Below are 14,293 nucleotides of genomic sequence, written 5' to 3' on the forward strand. Positions count from 1 at the left end.
GCAGTGGTTACCCTTGTGCAAGTTTTCTACCACACGTTTTTCTTCCACTCAACTTTCCAATTGTATGAGACATCTTTGGCACTTACCGTTTAACTTAACCTGTCACTGTGTTGGACAGTCAGCAGTGTTCCCCTATGACTGTGCAGGCAGACAGTTCTGTATTAAACGCCCCCTCTTATTTTGTGTTACATAATATGCTGTAGAAAGTTACATTTTAACAAACGAACAAATAACCGCTTGAAACATGCCGCTTGATGTAACAAATGTACATTCATGATTTAGGCAGCTTGAATTGACCTGCTAAAATACTAATATAAAGCATTTTCGATTTGGTGTTCACAAATATTTACTGCCAAACAACATGGGTGTTATATAATTTTTTTAAACGACAACTAAGACATATTTTTTTCAAAGTTGGGGGATCCCTCCGCCGGTGCATCCACTAAAACAAATCGCGCGTACCCAGCTAGCCCACGATGCACCGCATAGCAGTGAGTCCACTGTGCAACAATTAATTAGCCCAGCTAGCGTGTGCAGTGCTAACCTGTCAGCATTTGATAAATATATACACCCTGAAGGTTTAACTGTACGGTGAGAAATGTCTGGAAGCGCCGGAGAATGGTGCCTGATGGAGAGTGACCCCGGAGTGTTCACGGAGCTCATAAAAGGCTTCGGTAAGTGTTTGTCTGGGCAAACGCTGGCAGCTCATTCAATGTGATGTGGCTATGCGTCAGCAGGAGCTAGTTGCTGCAAAGCTAATTTCTAGCTGGTGCCAAATTCCCTTCATTGTTACCAATATATCCTTATCTGAGAATCTTGATATGCCATCTAATTATCGCTCCTTTGGAAAATTAGCAAGCAGTAGATAACTTCATTAGGAAAGCTAAATAGCTAGCATTACTCAGCGTTCAAAAACTACGGCGCGTAAAAACAAGCCGTCATTGTAACAGTTTTGTTTTTCATGGCTTTGCTGTCTGACTGTATATTAGAGGCACTTCATTTTCAGCTCAACTGTTATTAGCAATTTAAATGACAGATCAATGCTTCCTTTTATTTGCCAGGCTGCAAAGGAGCTCAGGTTGAAGAGATATGGAGTATGGAACCGGAGAACTTTGAGAACCTGAAGTATGTTTATATTTGCTACATTACATTCTTGAACGGCTTCTCTTAAGACGGACCGTTTAATGAATCTGTTATGTTTCAGGCCAGTCCACGGGTTGATTTTTCTCTTCAAGTGGCAGCCAGGGGAAGAACCAGCAGGATCGATTGTCCAGGATTCAAGGCTTGACCACATTTTCTTTGCCAAACAGGTACAAATTTTGTGCTTTAAAATGACACCTCATTGGTGAAGGTTAAACAAATCCATGACTAAGAGAAATGCAAGGTTTCCACTTCCTTTTGTTTAAAATAGTTCCTAGTCACTTCCTTTTGTTTCTTTGAAAGTGAAGCGTTTATCCATTTTTTGTTTTGCAGTCACTGCATAATTGCAAAACTTGCAAAACATATCTGTAGCACACTGGCTTTCTCATTGGTTTCTCAATTCAATTCAAAAATACTTTATTAATCCCAAAGGGAAATTAAATGTTGTTATAGCTCATATTATGAAGGTTTCCTCAAAGAGCTGTTGTAGATGCTGATGGCTGTGGGCAGGAAGGATCTCCTGTAGCGCTCCGTCTTACAGCAGATCTGAAGAAGCCTCTGACTGAAGACACTCTGTTGTTGTAGGACAGTCTCATGAAGAGGATGCTCAGGGTTCTCCATAATGTTCTTCATTTTATGAAGAATCCTTCTTTCCACAATGATCTCCAGAGGTTCCAGAGGAGTCCCCAAAACAGAGGCAGCCTTTTTTATCAGCTTGTTGAGCTTTTTTAAGTCCCTGGCTCTGATGCTGCTTCCCCAGCAGATGATGGCAGAAGAGATCACACTCTCCACAACAGACTTATAGAAAATATGCAGCATCTTGCTGCAAACACCAAAGGACCTAAGCTTCCTCAAGAAGTACAGTCTGCTCTGTCCCTTCTTGTAGATGGCTTCACAGTTGCATCTCCACTCTAGTCTGTTGTCCAGGTGAACACCGAGGTATTTATACTCCTCCACCACCTCCACCTCTTCTCCCATGATGGAAATAGTTTTAGACTTATTCCTGTTTCTTTTCAAATCTACAATAATCTCCTTTGTTTTAGTCACGTTCAAAATGAGATGATTGTTTCCACACTATGCCACAAAGCGGTCCACTGCCTTCCTGTACTCAGCTTCTTGTCCATCTCTGATCCACCACACGACTGCAGAATCATCCGAGTATTTCTGCAGATGACAGGAGTCTGTCTTTTACTGGAAGTCTGAGGTGTACAGAGTGAAAAGGAATGGTGAGAGTACAGTCCCCTGTGGTGCTCCTGTGCTGCTGACTACCTGGTTAGACTCACAACCCTTCAGTCTCACAAACTGTTTTCTGTTTGTCAGGTAGTCTTTGATCCAGGAGATTGTTGAGGCCTCCACCTGAGTCTTCTGGAGTTACTACAGTTGTTAAAAAAAAACTTTAGTCTGCTGTGCTGCAGACATAAAATGTCACATAATGCTTTTTATTGCCTTAGAAGCTATATGCTCTCACAGTTTTTTTGCAAGATAGCTCAAGCTGTCAGATTGGAAGGAAAGCATTTGGGTCATCAAATAGCTGGATGGTTAACCTTGCTCCAGTCTTAAGGTCTTTTTCTGTTTCTTCAAGGGGTTTCTTCCAGGATTGCCCTGTATTTAGTTCTGTATATCTTTACGTTGATTCGGATCAGCTTCCCTGTCCCTGGTGAAGAACAGTATCTCCAGTGCATGCTGCCAGCACCATGTTTTACTGTGGGGATTGTGTGTTCAGGGTTATATTCTTCTGTCACACATGGCACATTCATAACTTCTGCCTGGTTTTGTGCCTTCTCTACATGCCTGTGGCACGCCAAAAAACAGGACAATTTATGGCTTCTTCTGCGATTCTTCTCTAGAGGGCAGATTTAAGGAGTACATGACTAATACTTATTCTGTCGAAAGATTCTTCAATCTAAGCTGTGCATTACTGCTGTTCCTCCAGATATATCATGGGACTCTTGTTTGCATCTCCAACGAATGATATCCTTGACCAGCCTGTCAGTTTAAGTGGACTTTGTTGTCTTAGAAGTTTTGCAGTTGTGACTTCTCTTTACGTTTTCAGATAATGAATTAAACCGTGTTTTTATGAGATGATCAAAGCATTGGTTATTGTGTTATAACCTAACCCCGCTTTCATCTTCCCTATAACTTTATCCCTGACATGTCTGGTGCATTTCTTAGTTTTCATGATGCAGTTTGTCCTCTAATGTTGTCTAACAAATATCTGAGGCCTCCACAGGACATATACTGAGATTAAATTAGAACCACTTGGGCTCCATTTATTAAGTGAATTTCAAGGATAGTTCGTTGAACTGCACTTTTTTTAGGGGTGACAGAGCAGAGATTGCTTAATATAAAATGCACCTTACACTTGTTACATTTTGAATTGAAAAACATGTTGAGTCATGTCTCAATTTCTTTCCACTTTACATAAAATCGCCCAAAAAACAAAGGGGATTGTTCAAGGAGTGCGATAACTTTGGCATGGCGTTGTTGCTCTTCAATGTCAGCAGAATACCGAAACACTGAGGGTATGGACGACCAATTCTGCCATAATTAAGAATATATACAGAAATAAATAAGTGATTATAAGATAACTACTGGGCCCAAATGTAGCTAGAAATATAAATTAGTGTGCTATTTAATGGAACAAAATAAAAAAAAAAAGGGATTTATTCAATAATTGATCAATTAATCAGATATAAATACAGGTCCTTCTCAAAATATTAGCATATTGTGATAAAGTTTATTATTTTCCATAATGTAATGATGAAAATTTAACATTCATATATTTTAGATTCATTGCACACTAACTGAAATATTTCAGGTCTTTTATTGTCTTAATACGGATGATTTTGGCATACAGCTCATGAAAACCCAAAATTCCTATCTCACAAAATTAGCATATCATTAAAAGGGTCTCTAAATGAGCTATGAACCTAATCATCTGAATCAACGAGTTAACTCTAAACACCTGCAAAAGATTCCTGAGGCCTTTAAAACTCCCAGCCTGGTTCATCACTCAAAACCCAATCATGGGTAAGACTGCCGACCTGACTGCTGTCCAGAAGGCCACTATTGACACCCTCAAGCAAGAGGGTAAGACACAGAAATAAATTTTTGAACGAATAGGCTGTTCCCAGAGTGCTGTATCAAGGCACCTCAGTGGGAAGTCTGTGGGAAGGAAAAAGTGTGGCAGAAAACGCTGCACAACGAGAAGAGGTGACCGGACCCTGAGGAAGATTGTGGAGAAGGGCCGATTCCAGACCTTGGGGGACCTGCGGAAGCAGTGGACTGAGTCTGAAGTAGAAACATCCAGAGCCACCGTGCACAGGCGTGTGCAGGAAATGGGCTACAGGTGCCTCATTCCCCAGGTCAAGCCACTTTTGAACCAGAAACAGCAGCAGAAGCGCCTGACCTGGGCTACAGAGAAGCAGCCCTGGACTGTTGCTCAGTGGTCCAAAGTACTTTTTTCGGATGAAAGCAAATTCTGCATGTCATTTGGAAATCAAGGTGCCAGAGTCTGGAGGAAGACTGGGGAGAAGGAAATGCCAAAATGCCAGAAGTCCAGTGTCAAGTACCCACAGTCAGTGATGGTCCGGGGTGCCGTGTCAGCTGCTGGTGTTGGTCCACTGTGTTTTATCAAGGGCAGGGTCAATGCAGCTAGCTATCAGGAGATTTTGGAGCACTTCATGCTTCCATCTGCTGAAAAGCTTTATGGAGATGAAGATTTCATTTTTCAGCACAACCTGGCACCTGCTCACAGTGCCAAAACCACTGGTAAATGGTTTACTGACCATGGTATCACTGTGCTCAATTGGCCTGCCAACTCTCCTGACCTGAACCCCATAGAGAATCTGTGGGATATTGTGAAGAGAACGTTGAGAGACTCAAGACCCAACACTCTGGATGAGCTAAAGGCCGCTATCGAAGCATCCTGGGCCTCCATAAGACCTCAGCAGTGCCACAGGCTGATTGCCTCCATGTCACGCCGCATTGAAGCAGTCATTTCTGCAAAAGGATTCCTGACCAAGTATTGAGTGCATAACTGTACATGATTATTTGAAGGTTGACGTTTTTTGTATTAAAAACACTTTTCTTTTATTGGTTGGATGAAATATTCTAATTTTGTGAGATAGGAATTTTGGGTTTTCATGAGCTGTATGCCAAAATCATCCGTATTAAGACAATAAAAGACCTGAAATATTTCAGTTAGTGTGCAATGAATCTAAAATATATGAATGTTACATTTTCATCACGACATTATGGAAAATAATGAACTTTTTCACAATATGCTAATATTTTGAGAAGGACCTGTACATTTGTCAGAAATAAAGCCTGGTAAATATGGGCAATATTTATCACCATATTAATAATCTTTTTAAAGTAAACAGTCATTTAAAGATGATTTCTGTCCTGATCAAGAGTTCAGTTTATATAAAGTTTATATGTTTTATTTCATGTGGAATTCATGTGATTTCTTAAAAAAAAAAAAATACAACTGGCATATATTAGAGGAGAAAATATACCAGTGCTTAAGAAATAAAAGGACAGTAAAATAATTTGAAAAATAATATATTTTTGAGGAAAGAAAATATGTTTTAAATATGTTTGGGTGGTAATGAATATAAAAAAGTAAAGAGATAGAGAGGGAGTCATTTATTTATTTCTGTATATATTCCTAATTATGGCAGGATCAGTCTTCCATAGCTGGCTGTTGCTAAAATCAAACAGTTTTTTTTTTTTTTACCTTACAGTTTAGTTCATAATATATAAATATTTAAATGTTGATTTCAGTCAGTTTATCTGTTGTTTCTCATCTTTTCATTCAGGAGTACCTAAGTTACTACAGAGAAAACCATTTGTATGGAGCAGTTTATTTAAAATGCTTACACATCAGAAATGATATTTACTACCAATGATTTCTTAAGTAAAGCTGTTAAGTTTTAAATGTTAGTATTTTTTATTTATTTCTTAACTGACTAAGCCTAATGTGACACTTAAGTCCACTACCATCAAAAAAGTGTGAGGATGCTGCAGATCCTTATTATTGTTAATCAGTGGATGTACTCTGTGTGCTTTCAAACATCTATAATTAATACTCTGTGTGCTATTTTCAGGTCATAAACAATGCATGTGCCACCCAGGCGATCATCAGTGTTCTGCTCAACTGCTCCCATCCTGACATGTTGCTGGGAGACACACTGACAGAGTTCAGAGAGTTTTCACTGAGTTTTGATGGAGCTGTACGTAAAGGGTATTTTTGTATACTTGCTGCACTGAAGGGATAAACAACACAACTTGTGTATCGCTCTCTCTCCACCTCTGCATTTGTAAGGCCATGGTTTCACTGTTGGTTTTAAAATCTTCTTCATTCGCTCCACAGATGAAGGGTTTGGCTCTCAGCAACTCCGAAGTGATCCGTCAAGTTCACAACAGCTTTGCTAGGTGAGCATTTGCTCATGTCGTTCCAAGTTGGAGAAGTTCCGTTTGCCTGCTTGCTACTTATTTTTAGTTGTTTGTAACTTTGTTTATTAACTGGTAAATCTAGTAAATTCATTTGATGTTTGTTATTCTAAAACAAGTCAGTAAAAAAAAAAAAACAGGGTTTGTTCATTTTTCCAATCTAATGACAAAAAAAGACCCTTTTCCAGCAGTTGATTCTTATACTTTACAGAAACAAGGTTTTAATTTATTTTGCCTTATGTTTGTTTTATTTGTCTCTAACATTAGGATTTGTCACATGATTATCTTTTGACTGGGTTTTTATATGTTTTGAAGACAGCAGATGTTTGAATTTGATGCAAAGTCTTCAGCAAAGGATGAAGATGCCTTTCACTTTGTGAGTTATGTTCCTGTGAACGGCAGACTGTATGAACTGGATGGGCTTCGGGAAGGTCCAATTGACTTGGGTAATCGGAATAATTTTGTCTCTAAATATTTCACATTTAAAGTTTCTGTACATGTTGTAAAAAAAAATTTTAATTTCTAAACATGAGATCCTGATTATCCTTTGCTTGGCCAAACTCTTTATTTCAAGGTGATGTACTGTGCACGCTTATGGAAACAGCAGATTTTCATAGATCTCAAAATTTTGTCACAGGAACCTGCAACCAGGATGACTGGATCAGTGCAGTTCGCCCAGTGATTGAGAAGAGAATACAAAAGTAATCAATACATGTAAATATAGGTATATATATTTATATTTTTACATAAATCTCAGGTTGATTTGTACACACTCGTTTCCTTCTTCAGGTACAGTGAAGGAGAGATCCGATTCAACCTGATGGCCATCGTATCTGACAGAAAGATGGTTTATGAGAAGAAAATTGCAGAGCTCCAGGCTCAGCTCACAGAGGTAAGTTGCAATGAGAAATAATATTACACTTTTCTGATTTGAAGGCTGCAAATGTTAAAGGGTCTTATCATTGACGAGCTCATTATATAACATGTTTTTTAGACGACAGCCACTGTTTTAATGAAATTAGAGGTTAAACATAATTATTTTGCTTAATCAAAACATTTAAGTCATTATAGATAAAACAACCAACTAAAGACCCAACATGATATTTATTAATAAAACTAAGGGAATTTGTAGTTATTGAATGTTTGACATCTTCCAAAATGACTAAGTTCATCTTTTTTGTTTCCGTTTGGAGAAAATAGTTTTGGACATTAGAGCAAACAGCAGTTATGCATACATAACTTGCGCACTCAGTAAGCTGTAGCCTGTTCATACTCATAATGAAGGATGTGGGTTGTTCAGAGTGCCTCGTCACTCCAAAAAGATGTCATGTAAGGGGGATAGGACAATTGCCTGTTGTTTTACTAGCCATTGTAGCCAGGAACAGGAATTGTGATGTGGGTTTGACTTAGGACTGCTTAATTATGGAAAAAATATAATAGCAATAATATTTTATCAATATTAAAATAACAATTATTTAAACATTTTATTCATTGGGGTTGGAAAAACATTGCAGTTTTTATCTTAAAGCACAAGGAATAGCCTTAAACATGAAATATTGGGAAAAAAAATCTCAACTGTAGATAAATAAACAAAAAACATTAGAATTACAAAATGAATAAATAAGAACATAAAATATTGTCACAACGTATTATAAATAAATAATTTAGCTTGACCAGACCAATTCTCTCACATTTACTACATTAAGCTAATGGAATATCGTCTCATGTACCTTAATTTAGACCAAATATATCTAATGAATTTCGTTCAGTTTCTGTATTAGTTGCAAGTAGTTCCTCAAGTTTAAACTTTAGGTTCAGAGCACTTCAAACACCTAAGAGTTGCAAATCTCTGCTTAATGCTTCTGCTGCTGCTGCTTACTTTGAGTGCTGATCATTTAGCCCCTTCTCCATGTTGTACCTTTGCAGTTTGAGTCATTGCATTCCTGACTTATGAAATGACGCTGTTTACCGCAGGGTATATATAATGACTTTGTGTCACTTTATACCCGCCATGGGGACATTTTGCCACTGGTTCCCACCTCACTTTCACTTTTGCTGACTTTTCAAAACACTGAACTTCAGCAAGTGGATTCTGTCTCCGAGAGGGAGGAAAGTGTTCTTCGGACAAGATTCGTTGCAAATTAAGAGCATATTTTCAAAGTACAAATGGCCTAAATAATATTTAAAAACCATTAGGAATAACAATTACGCTGTTTTTTTTGTTTTTTTTTTGTAATTTTAGCACAAATTGAATTTCAACAATAAATGTGATTAATTGCACAGCTCTATTTTGACAGTAAAATCATGTTATAATGCAGTAGTATATACAATTAAATAAATATTAGTAGCATAAGAAAAAAACTCAAGTGATAAAGGATAAGCTGAAAATACAGTAATTGCATACATGTTACATAAAACAGTAGCTGATAAATACTTAATGCTTTCTTTAAGGTCACACCTGCCATTCTGGATTTTTGATCTACAGTATTCTTTTGTCTGGGCTATAATCCATACGAACTCAATTGTGTGAATTTAGTTTTAATTTAACTATCAAATGTAATACATTCATCAAATAAAAAAGGTGCTACAGGCTCCTTGACAAAGGTATTAGTTTTAAATCCAACCGTAAATGAAGACATTTTTATTCAACTAAGACGGGAAATGAGCTTTGGATTTCTGGGCTTACCACTAGAGGTCAGCAAAAGTAGTGTTTACATATTGTTTATGCTGGCTTTACCAAAGTGGTAAACATCTTTTGAAACAGTCCCCAAGTATGGTAGAAATCAGTCTGTGAAGAAGATAGGGCTGGATCCCAGAGACTGTTAAAATCGTGTATTTCTTTTAATGATTTCATTTAATATTTTTTGAAATACATTTTATCACTCTATTTTCAGGATGAGCCCATGGACACCGACCAGAGCAGCACGTTTCTTAGCTCCATCCAGTCAGAGATCGCCAAGTACCAGCTGCTTATTGAGGAGGAAAATCAAAAGCTTAAAAGATATAAGGTAGATCACAATTAAACTAGCCAAACAACACAAGGTCATTCATGAATGTGAAGCTTTGTTTTATTTGTATTCATCTGGTAAAGTAAATAGTTCATACCCATTACACATCTTGTTTGAATTCTGGTTTCTTGCAGGTTGAAAATATTCGACGAAAGCACAACTACCTTCCCTTCATCATGGAGCTACTGAAGACATTGGCAGAGTACCAGCAGCTAATACCTTTGGTGGAAAAGGTAACATTTTTCTCCTTTTTGCAGTTTTCCACAGCCTCATCGACTCTGAGTGCACAGAGGCTGAGAACATAAGTACCTTGACATTTCAAAACGTCCTCCATTAAGCATGCAAATTAATTTAATGAGCTATCGCGGTGCAACCTGCAGGTCATTTTTGTGGGCTGTGAATGAAAGATAATTATTTTCCAGCAAAGAAAAGAGGTTTTTAAAGGGAATATAATTACCATTTTGATAAGGCACTCCTTTCATGAAAAGTTCTAATTGACATTATTATAAACCAATGCTTCAGTTGTTGTTTTGTACACTAGAGGGCATCATTGGTGAGCAATTTACTTTACTTTCACATGTGAAATAGGTTAATTTGTAAGAAAGGGCTTAATAATATGTAAAGTTCTTTTTTTTTTTTGTTTTAACACATGGATACTGTACCAATCTAAACGCCATGGTGTGTGTGGTTTTTTCTCAACAGGCAAAAGAGAAACAAAGTGCTAAAAAGGCTCAGGAGGCCAAGTGAACACCACCACCAACAAAATCACTTTACCAGAGGAGGTTCTGATCAGACATAAGCACGCAATCATCCTGAACACCAGTCACTCATTCATCTGTGAGCCAAGTTCAGATTCTGTACTTCACCAGTTTTCTTCATAAGAGCAAGCATGACAGCCTGCAGCACTCGCACACTGTGGCTTCCTGTGAATTATTCAGAAAGAACTGCACTGCAGCTGTAGCACAAAGACTGTCTGACAAAACGCTGTCTCCGTGTGTTTTATTAGCGCTAATGCATGTCTGAAGGAAAAATGTGGTCGTATTTTGTTCTGTCTATTTTCATAATAAAATGTCTAGATGTTTGTGAGGTGTTTGTTTTCAGACATTTCATTTTCATCTTCACTCACCTCTTTGTTTTATGTTTTAATTCTGGCTAGAGATTTTCACATTCCCCCGCTGTTTAGCCGGACTTGGGTCTTTACTGCGACCTATGGTCGAAGCACTGTAACAGCTGGAAGCATTACATTTTGAAAGTGCCCAGGACAGCTCAGTAAGTCTACATGATTAAAATAAAATACTTTTACAATGCTGTGTAAAAGTATTTATTTTACACAGCAGTCAATCATTAGGATGAGATTTACATGTCATTAGTACAGCATCAAGCAAAGGCTGATTCATTTTGGATAATGATTGTTATACTTTTTGAAAGTGCCAGTGGTGAACACGAGTGAAAGAAAAAAGTGCACAAGTAACGGGTAACCACAGCCTTTATAGGATTGCCCTTACCTGGGTTAAGGGGGAAAAGGACTGAAATTACGCACTCTTTGCAATTGATGCAGCAATTGATGCAAAAGAAGCCCTGAGCACGTATTGAGTACATGCACTACAGTACACTGACATACCTTTTGAACAGAGCTGCAGTTTACCATGTAATGAAAATGTTCTGCACATTTTCTATGTAACATTATTTGAGAAACTTTATTTGGGTTTTCATTAGTTGCAAACTAAATGGTCAAAATGAACAAAAATGAAGTCTTGAACTACATCACTGATAGATCTATGATACAGGACATTTTTTCAGTTTAGTGAAATAAAACGGCTAAGGATGTTTGATGATGGATCAAATGATTTGATATTTTAATTGGAGCTGCACCTGTATATGCTGCCATATGGTAACCAGCAGTAGCTGTATTTAAATAATCCAATAAAAAACTTTAATTAAAATATTTAAAATGACATTTGTGACTACTGAGATTACTTTGTTGCAATTGTTAGTTTTGAGCAAAATATGACATTGCAGTTTTAGTTTCATATGATTTAAGATGATATATGTAATTGTCCTATGGTTCAAACTCAGGCTTCCACAACTTTGCAAAAGAATCCAAGCGGAGTGAGGATATGCACATAATAGTTCTCTGAAACAAAAACCAGCTCAAAGAATGACGAGCACACCATTTTGTATTGTTTAGATTTAGAAATACTGTATGTTGTTTTGAACCTGTTCTTATTTAGTCTTCTCTTTTCCTCCATTCAAATCAACATACTAATGGAAACCTACTGAGAAGACTCTTATTTGCTTAAATACCTGCTCTTGAACAGAGCGTGCATCAAAAAGCCTGTGTGCATTCTGACGCATCTGCAGTCTGCTGACCAAAGTAAGACGTGGCCTGTTTCTAATTTTAGATCCAGAGTTTACATATGTACCTTGAGTACTTGTTGGACCAGATCCCAGGAGTCTGTTGCCAGGTTCATGCATGGCAACAAATGAAAACCTCATTGGTCTTACTACCAGCCGAGTGGAAAAAAGATCATCTCTGTTTTATTATTCTGTCACTGCACGTGGATTAGCAACTAAATCAACAAGTATTCTGTTCAGCAGACTTTGTTTTCATACCCTAGCCACCACAGTTCAGTTCTTTATTAAATCCAATAATTGTGGGTTTATTTTTCTTGTTGTAATGTTTGTGTTTGACTACAAAATGAAGTACTGCAGATGGTGACTACAGATGCTACGAAAAAGAATAAAGTCCTAAATAGCAAGAGCAGCGTAGCGGAATGTGTATATGTTATGCCTACTTTGAGGGTCAAGGAAAGTTTATTAGAGTTGAACAGGCCGATCACTAAAAACAGTTTTGTTTAGACAAAGTCTTTAAGCTTTAGGCGTTTTTACGTAAATCAGAGTAAAATTAATGTAACCTAACCTGTAACCTAAGCTCAAATATCGTGAAAAGCAGAAATCACAATCTTAAACATTAAAAAGTTTTCAAAATCTTCATTTTAAATCTGCAGTAATTATATAAATATAAGAAACCCATCTTTTTTGACTGTCAAATGTGCACATTTACTCAGTTGACCACACCTGCTTTTATTGACACAGGTCTTAAAATTGACTTCTCTCAGCTGCAGGTACACAGAACATATCGTACATCTTTTCACGTTATGGCAGCAGGGCACAGGTCTGAGAGGGGAGCAGACGGTGTCAGGAGCAGCATCTTTGTGTCCTGGCTGCTGTCAACTGCTACAGTGAGTCCACAGCCTCTGTGAACGCAGACAAACAGCCGACAGGAGTAGGATCCGCGGTGCTATCTCTTCTCCACTGACTTTAAACACGGTAGTTATTGTTATTAGAACAAAGAAGGTTGTAGCATTTTAAAATGATAAGGAATGTTGTGTGACTTAACATCGTGCAAACAGTTTCTAATACCTGTGTACACTGCATACCTTTGTCCTTTGGTCACAGTTAAAAATACATAGCATTTAATTACTTCTAATTTAAGTACAATGACGGCGATAAGAATTTCCTGGAACACTGCATGACACCTTGAGAATTTTCCACTAAAATTAACAGATCAGCATCAATTTCCAAACAGTGTCTTGCAGACATATTTATATCCCCTGTGATTTTTCAGTGTATGTAACATTACAAAATCAAACTTCATGTATTTCACTGGGATTTTATGCTAAACAATAAAAGAAAATGGTGTATAGTTGTGGAGCAAATGATAAATGTGTTTTTAAGCAAAGGACAATCTGGACATTTTTGCATACATTTGTATACAACCGCCTTTACTCTAATACCCCAAGATAAAACTTATGTAATTAGTAACTATAGTCTACCTGTGTGTAATTTAATCTCAGTATAAATACAGCTGTTCTGTGAAGGCCTCTGAGGTTTGCCCAGGAACACAGCAGACAGGTCAGGTATAAAGTTATAGAAAAGCTTAATGCAGAGTTAGGTTATAAAACTGTTGTGATTATGAATCTGAGAATATTATTTAATATTAATATTTTAATATTTTATCAAATAATATTTCAGTCTGTTAAGGGTTGTCCTGTGAATACCAGTCCAGTAAGGCGATGGTATTAGGACAAAATAGAAAGGTGTGAGCCAAGGTCTGACATTATTGAACAGCATAAACTCTGCACACATGGAATGAATTCACACAATTTCTTAAAATACAAGAATTTATTAACAAAAATAAGTCAACTCAAAGTCAAACATATTTCAATCAACAAACTCTTTACTATGCTAAAATAATCCAACTAAACTACCAAGCAGAATTAAAGAATAACAAAGACTAATGGGCTATGTACAATATAAACAAGTTGATCAAAGATGATTGAGAACCATGACCAAAAGAGTGATGCAACATTACCATGCAATGTTATTTATGTTTGAGAACCAAGGATTATCTTGAAGAATCTGGAAGTGAAGTTAAGTTAGTTTTGGGACCAACTTAGGCAATAATCAGCAAACATTTAGACAACCATTCACAATGCAAGATCAGATAAAATATTTTAATAAAATAAAGTTTTAAATAATGATCTGCTGAATAAAACCAATCTTCTGGATGACTAATTCTCAATGGTGTCTCATTAGATGCCTTTATTTATTAAAATAATATTCAAAGAAATATTATTAAGGAAGTGGTAAAATATTTGAGGAAATATTTTGAAAAAGAGCCAAAT

The 14,293-nt window shown here is 37.0% G+C and overlaps 1 protein-coding gene across 1 annotated transcript; it reads left to right on the forward strand.

The window, feature by feature from the left end:
• The first annotated feature begins 266 nt into the window (after positions 1 to 266).
• uchl5 (ubiquitin carboxyl-terminal hydrolase L5) lies at positions 267 to 11,560 on the forward strand. The gene is made up of 11 exons (XM_047375926.1): positions 267 to 674; positions 1,062 to 1,125; positions 1,205 to 1,310; positions 6,252 to 6,377; positions 6,518 to 6,579; positions 6,913 to 7,043; positions 7,235 to 7,298; positions 7,387 to 7,489; positions 9,492 to 9,605; positions 9,740 to 9,838; positions 10,308 to 11,560. The coding sequence occupies exons 1-11, from the start codon at positions 599 to 601 to the stop codon at positions 10,350 to 10,352; spliced, it is 990 nt and encodes a 329-aa protein (XP_047231882.1). The 5' UTR covers positions 267 to 598; the 3' UTR covers positions 10,353 to 11,560.
• The last annotated feature ends 2,733 nt before the right edge of the window (positions 11,561 to 14,293 follow it).

The sequence above is a fragment of the Girardinichthys multiradiatus genome, chromosome 9, assembly GCF_021462225.1.
Source record: "Girardinichthys multiradiatus isolate DD_20200921_A chromosome 9, DD_fGirMul_XY1, whole genome shotgun sequence".
NCBI lineage: Eukaryota > Metazoa > Chordata > Actinopteri > Cyprinodontiformes > Goodeidae > Girardinichthys > Girardinichthys multiradiatus.

Excerpts from the sequence above, each read along its gene's own strand:
- uchl5 (XM_047375926.1), top strand. The coding sequence starts at position 599 with ATGTCTGGAAGCGCCGGAGAATGGTGCCTGATGGAGAGTGACCCCGGA. Across the intron at positions 7,044-7,234 it reads GGAAGGTCCAATTGACTTGG|GAACCTGCAACCAGGATGAC; the intron begins GTAATCGGAATA and ends ATTTTGTCACAG. Across the intron at positions 9,839-10,307 it reads TAATACCTTTGGTGGAAAAG|GCAAAAGAGAAACAAAGTGC; the intron begins GTAACATTTTTC and ends TTTTCTCAACAG.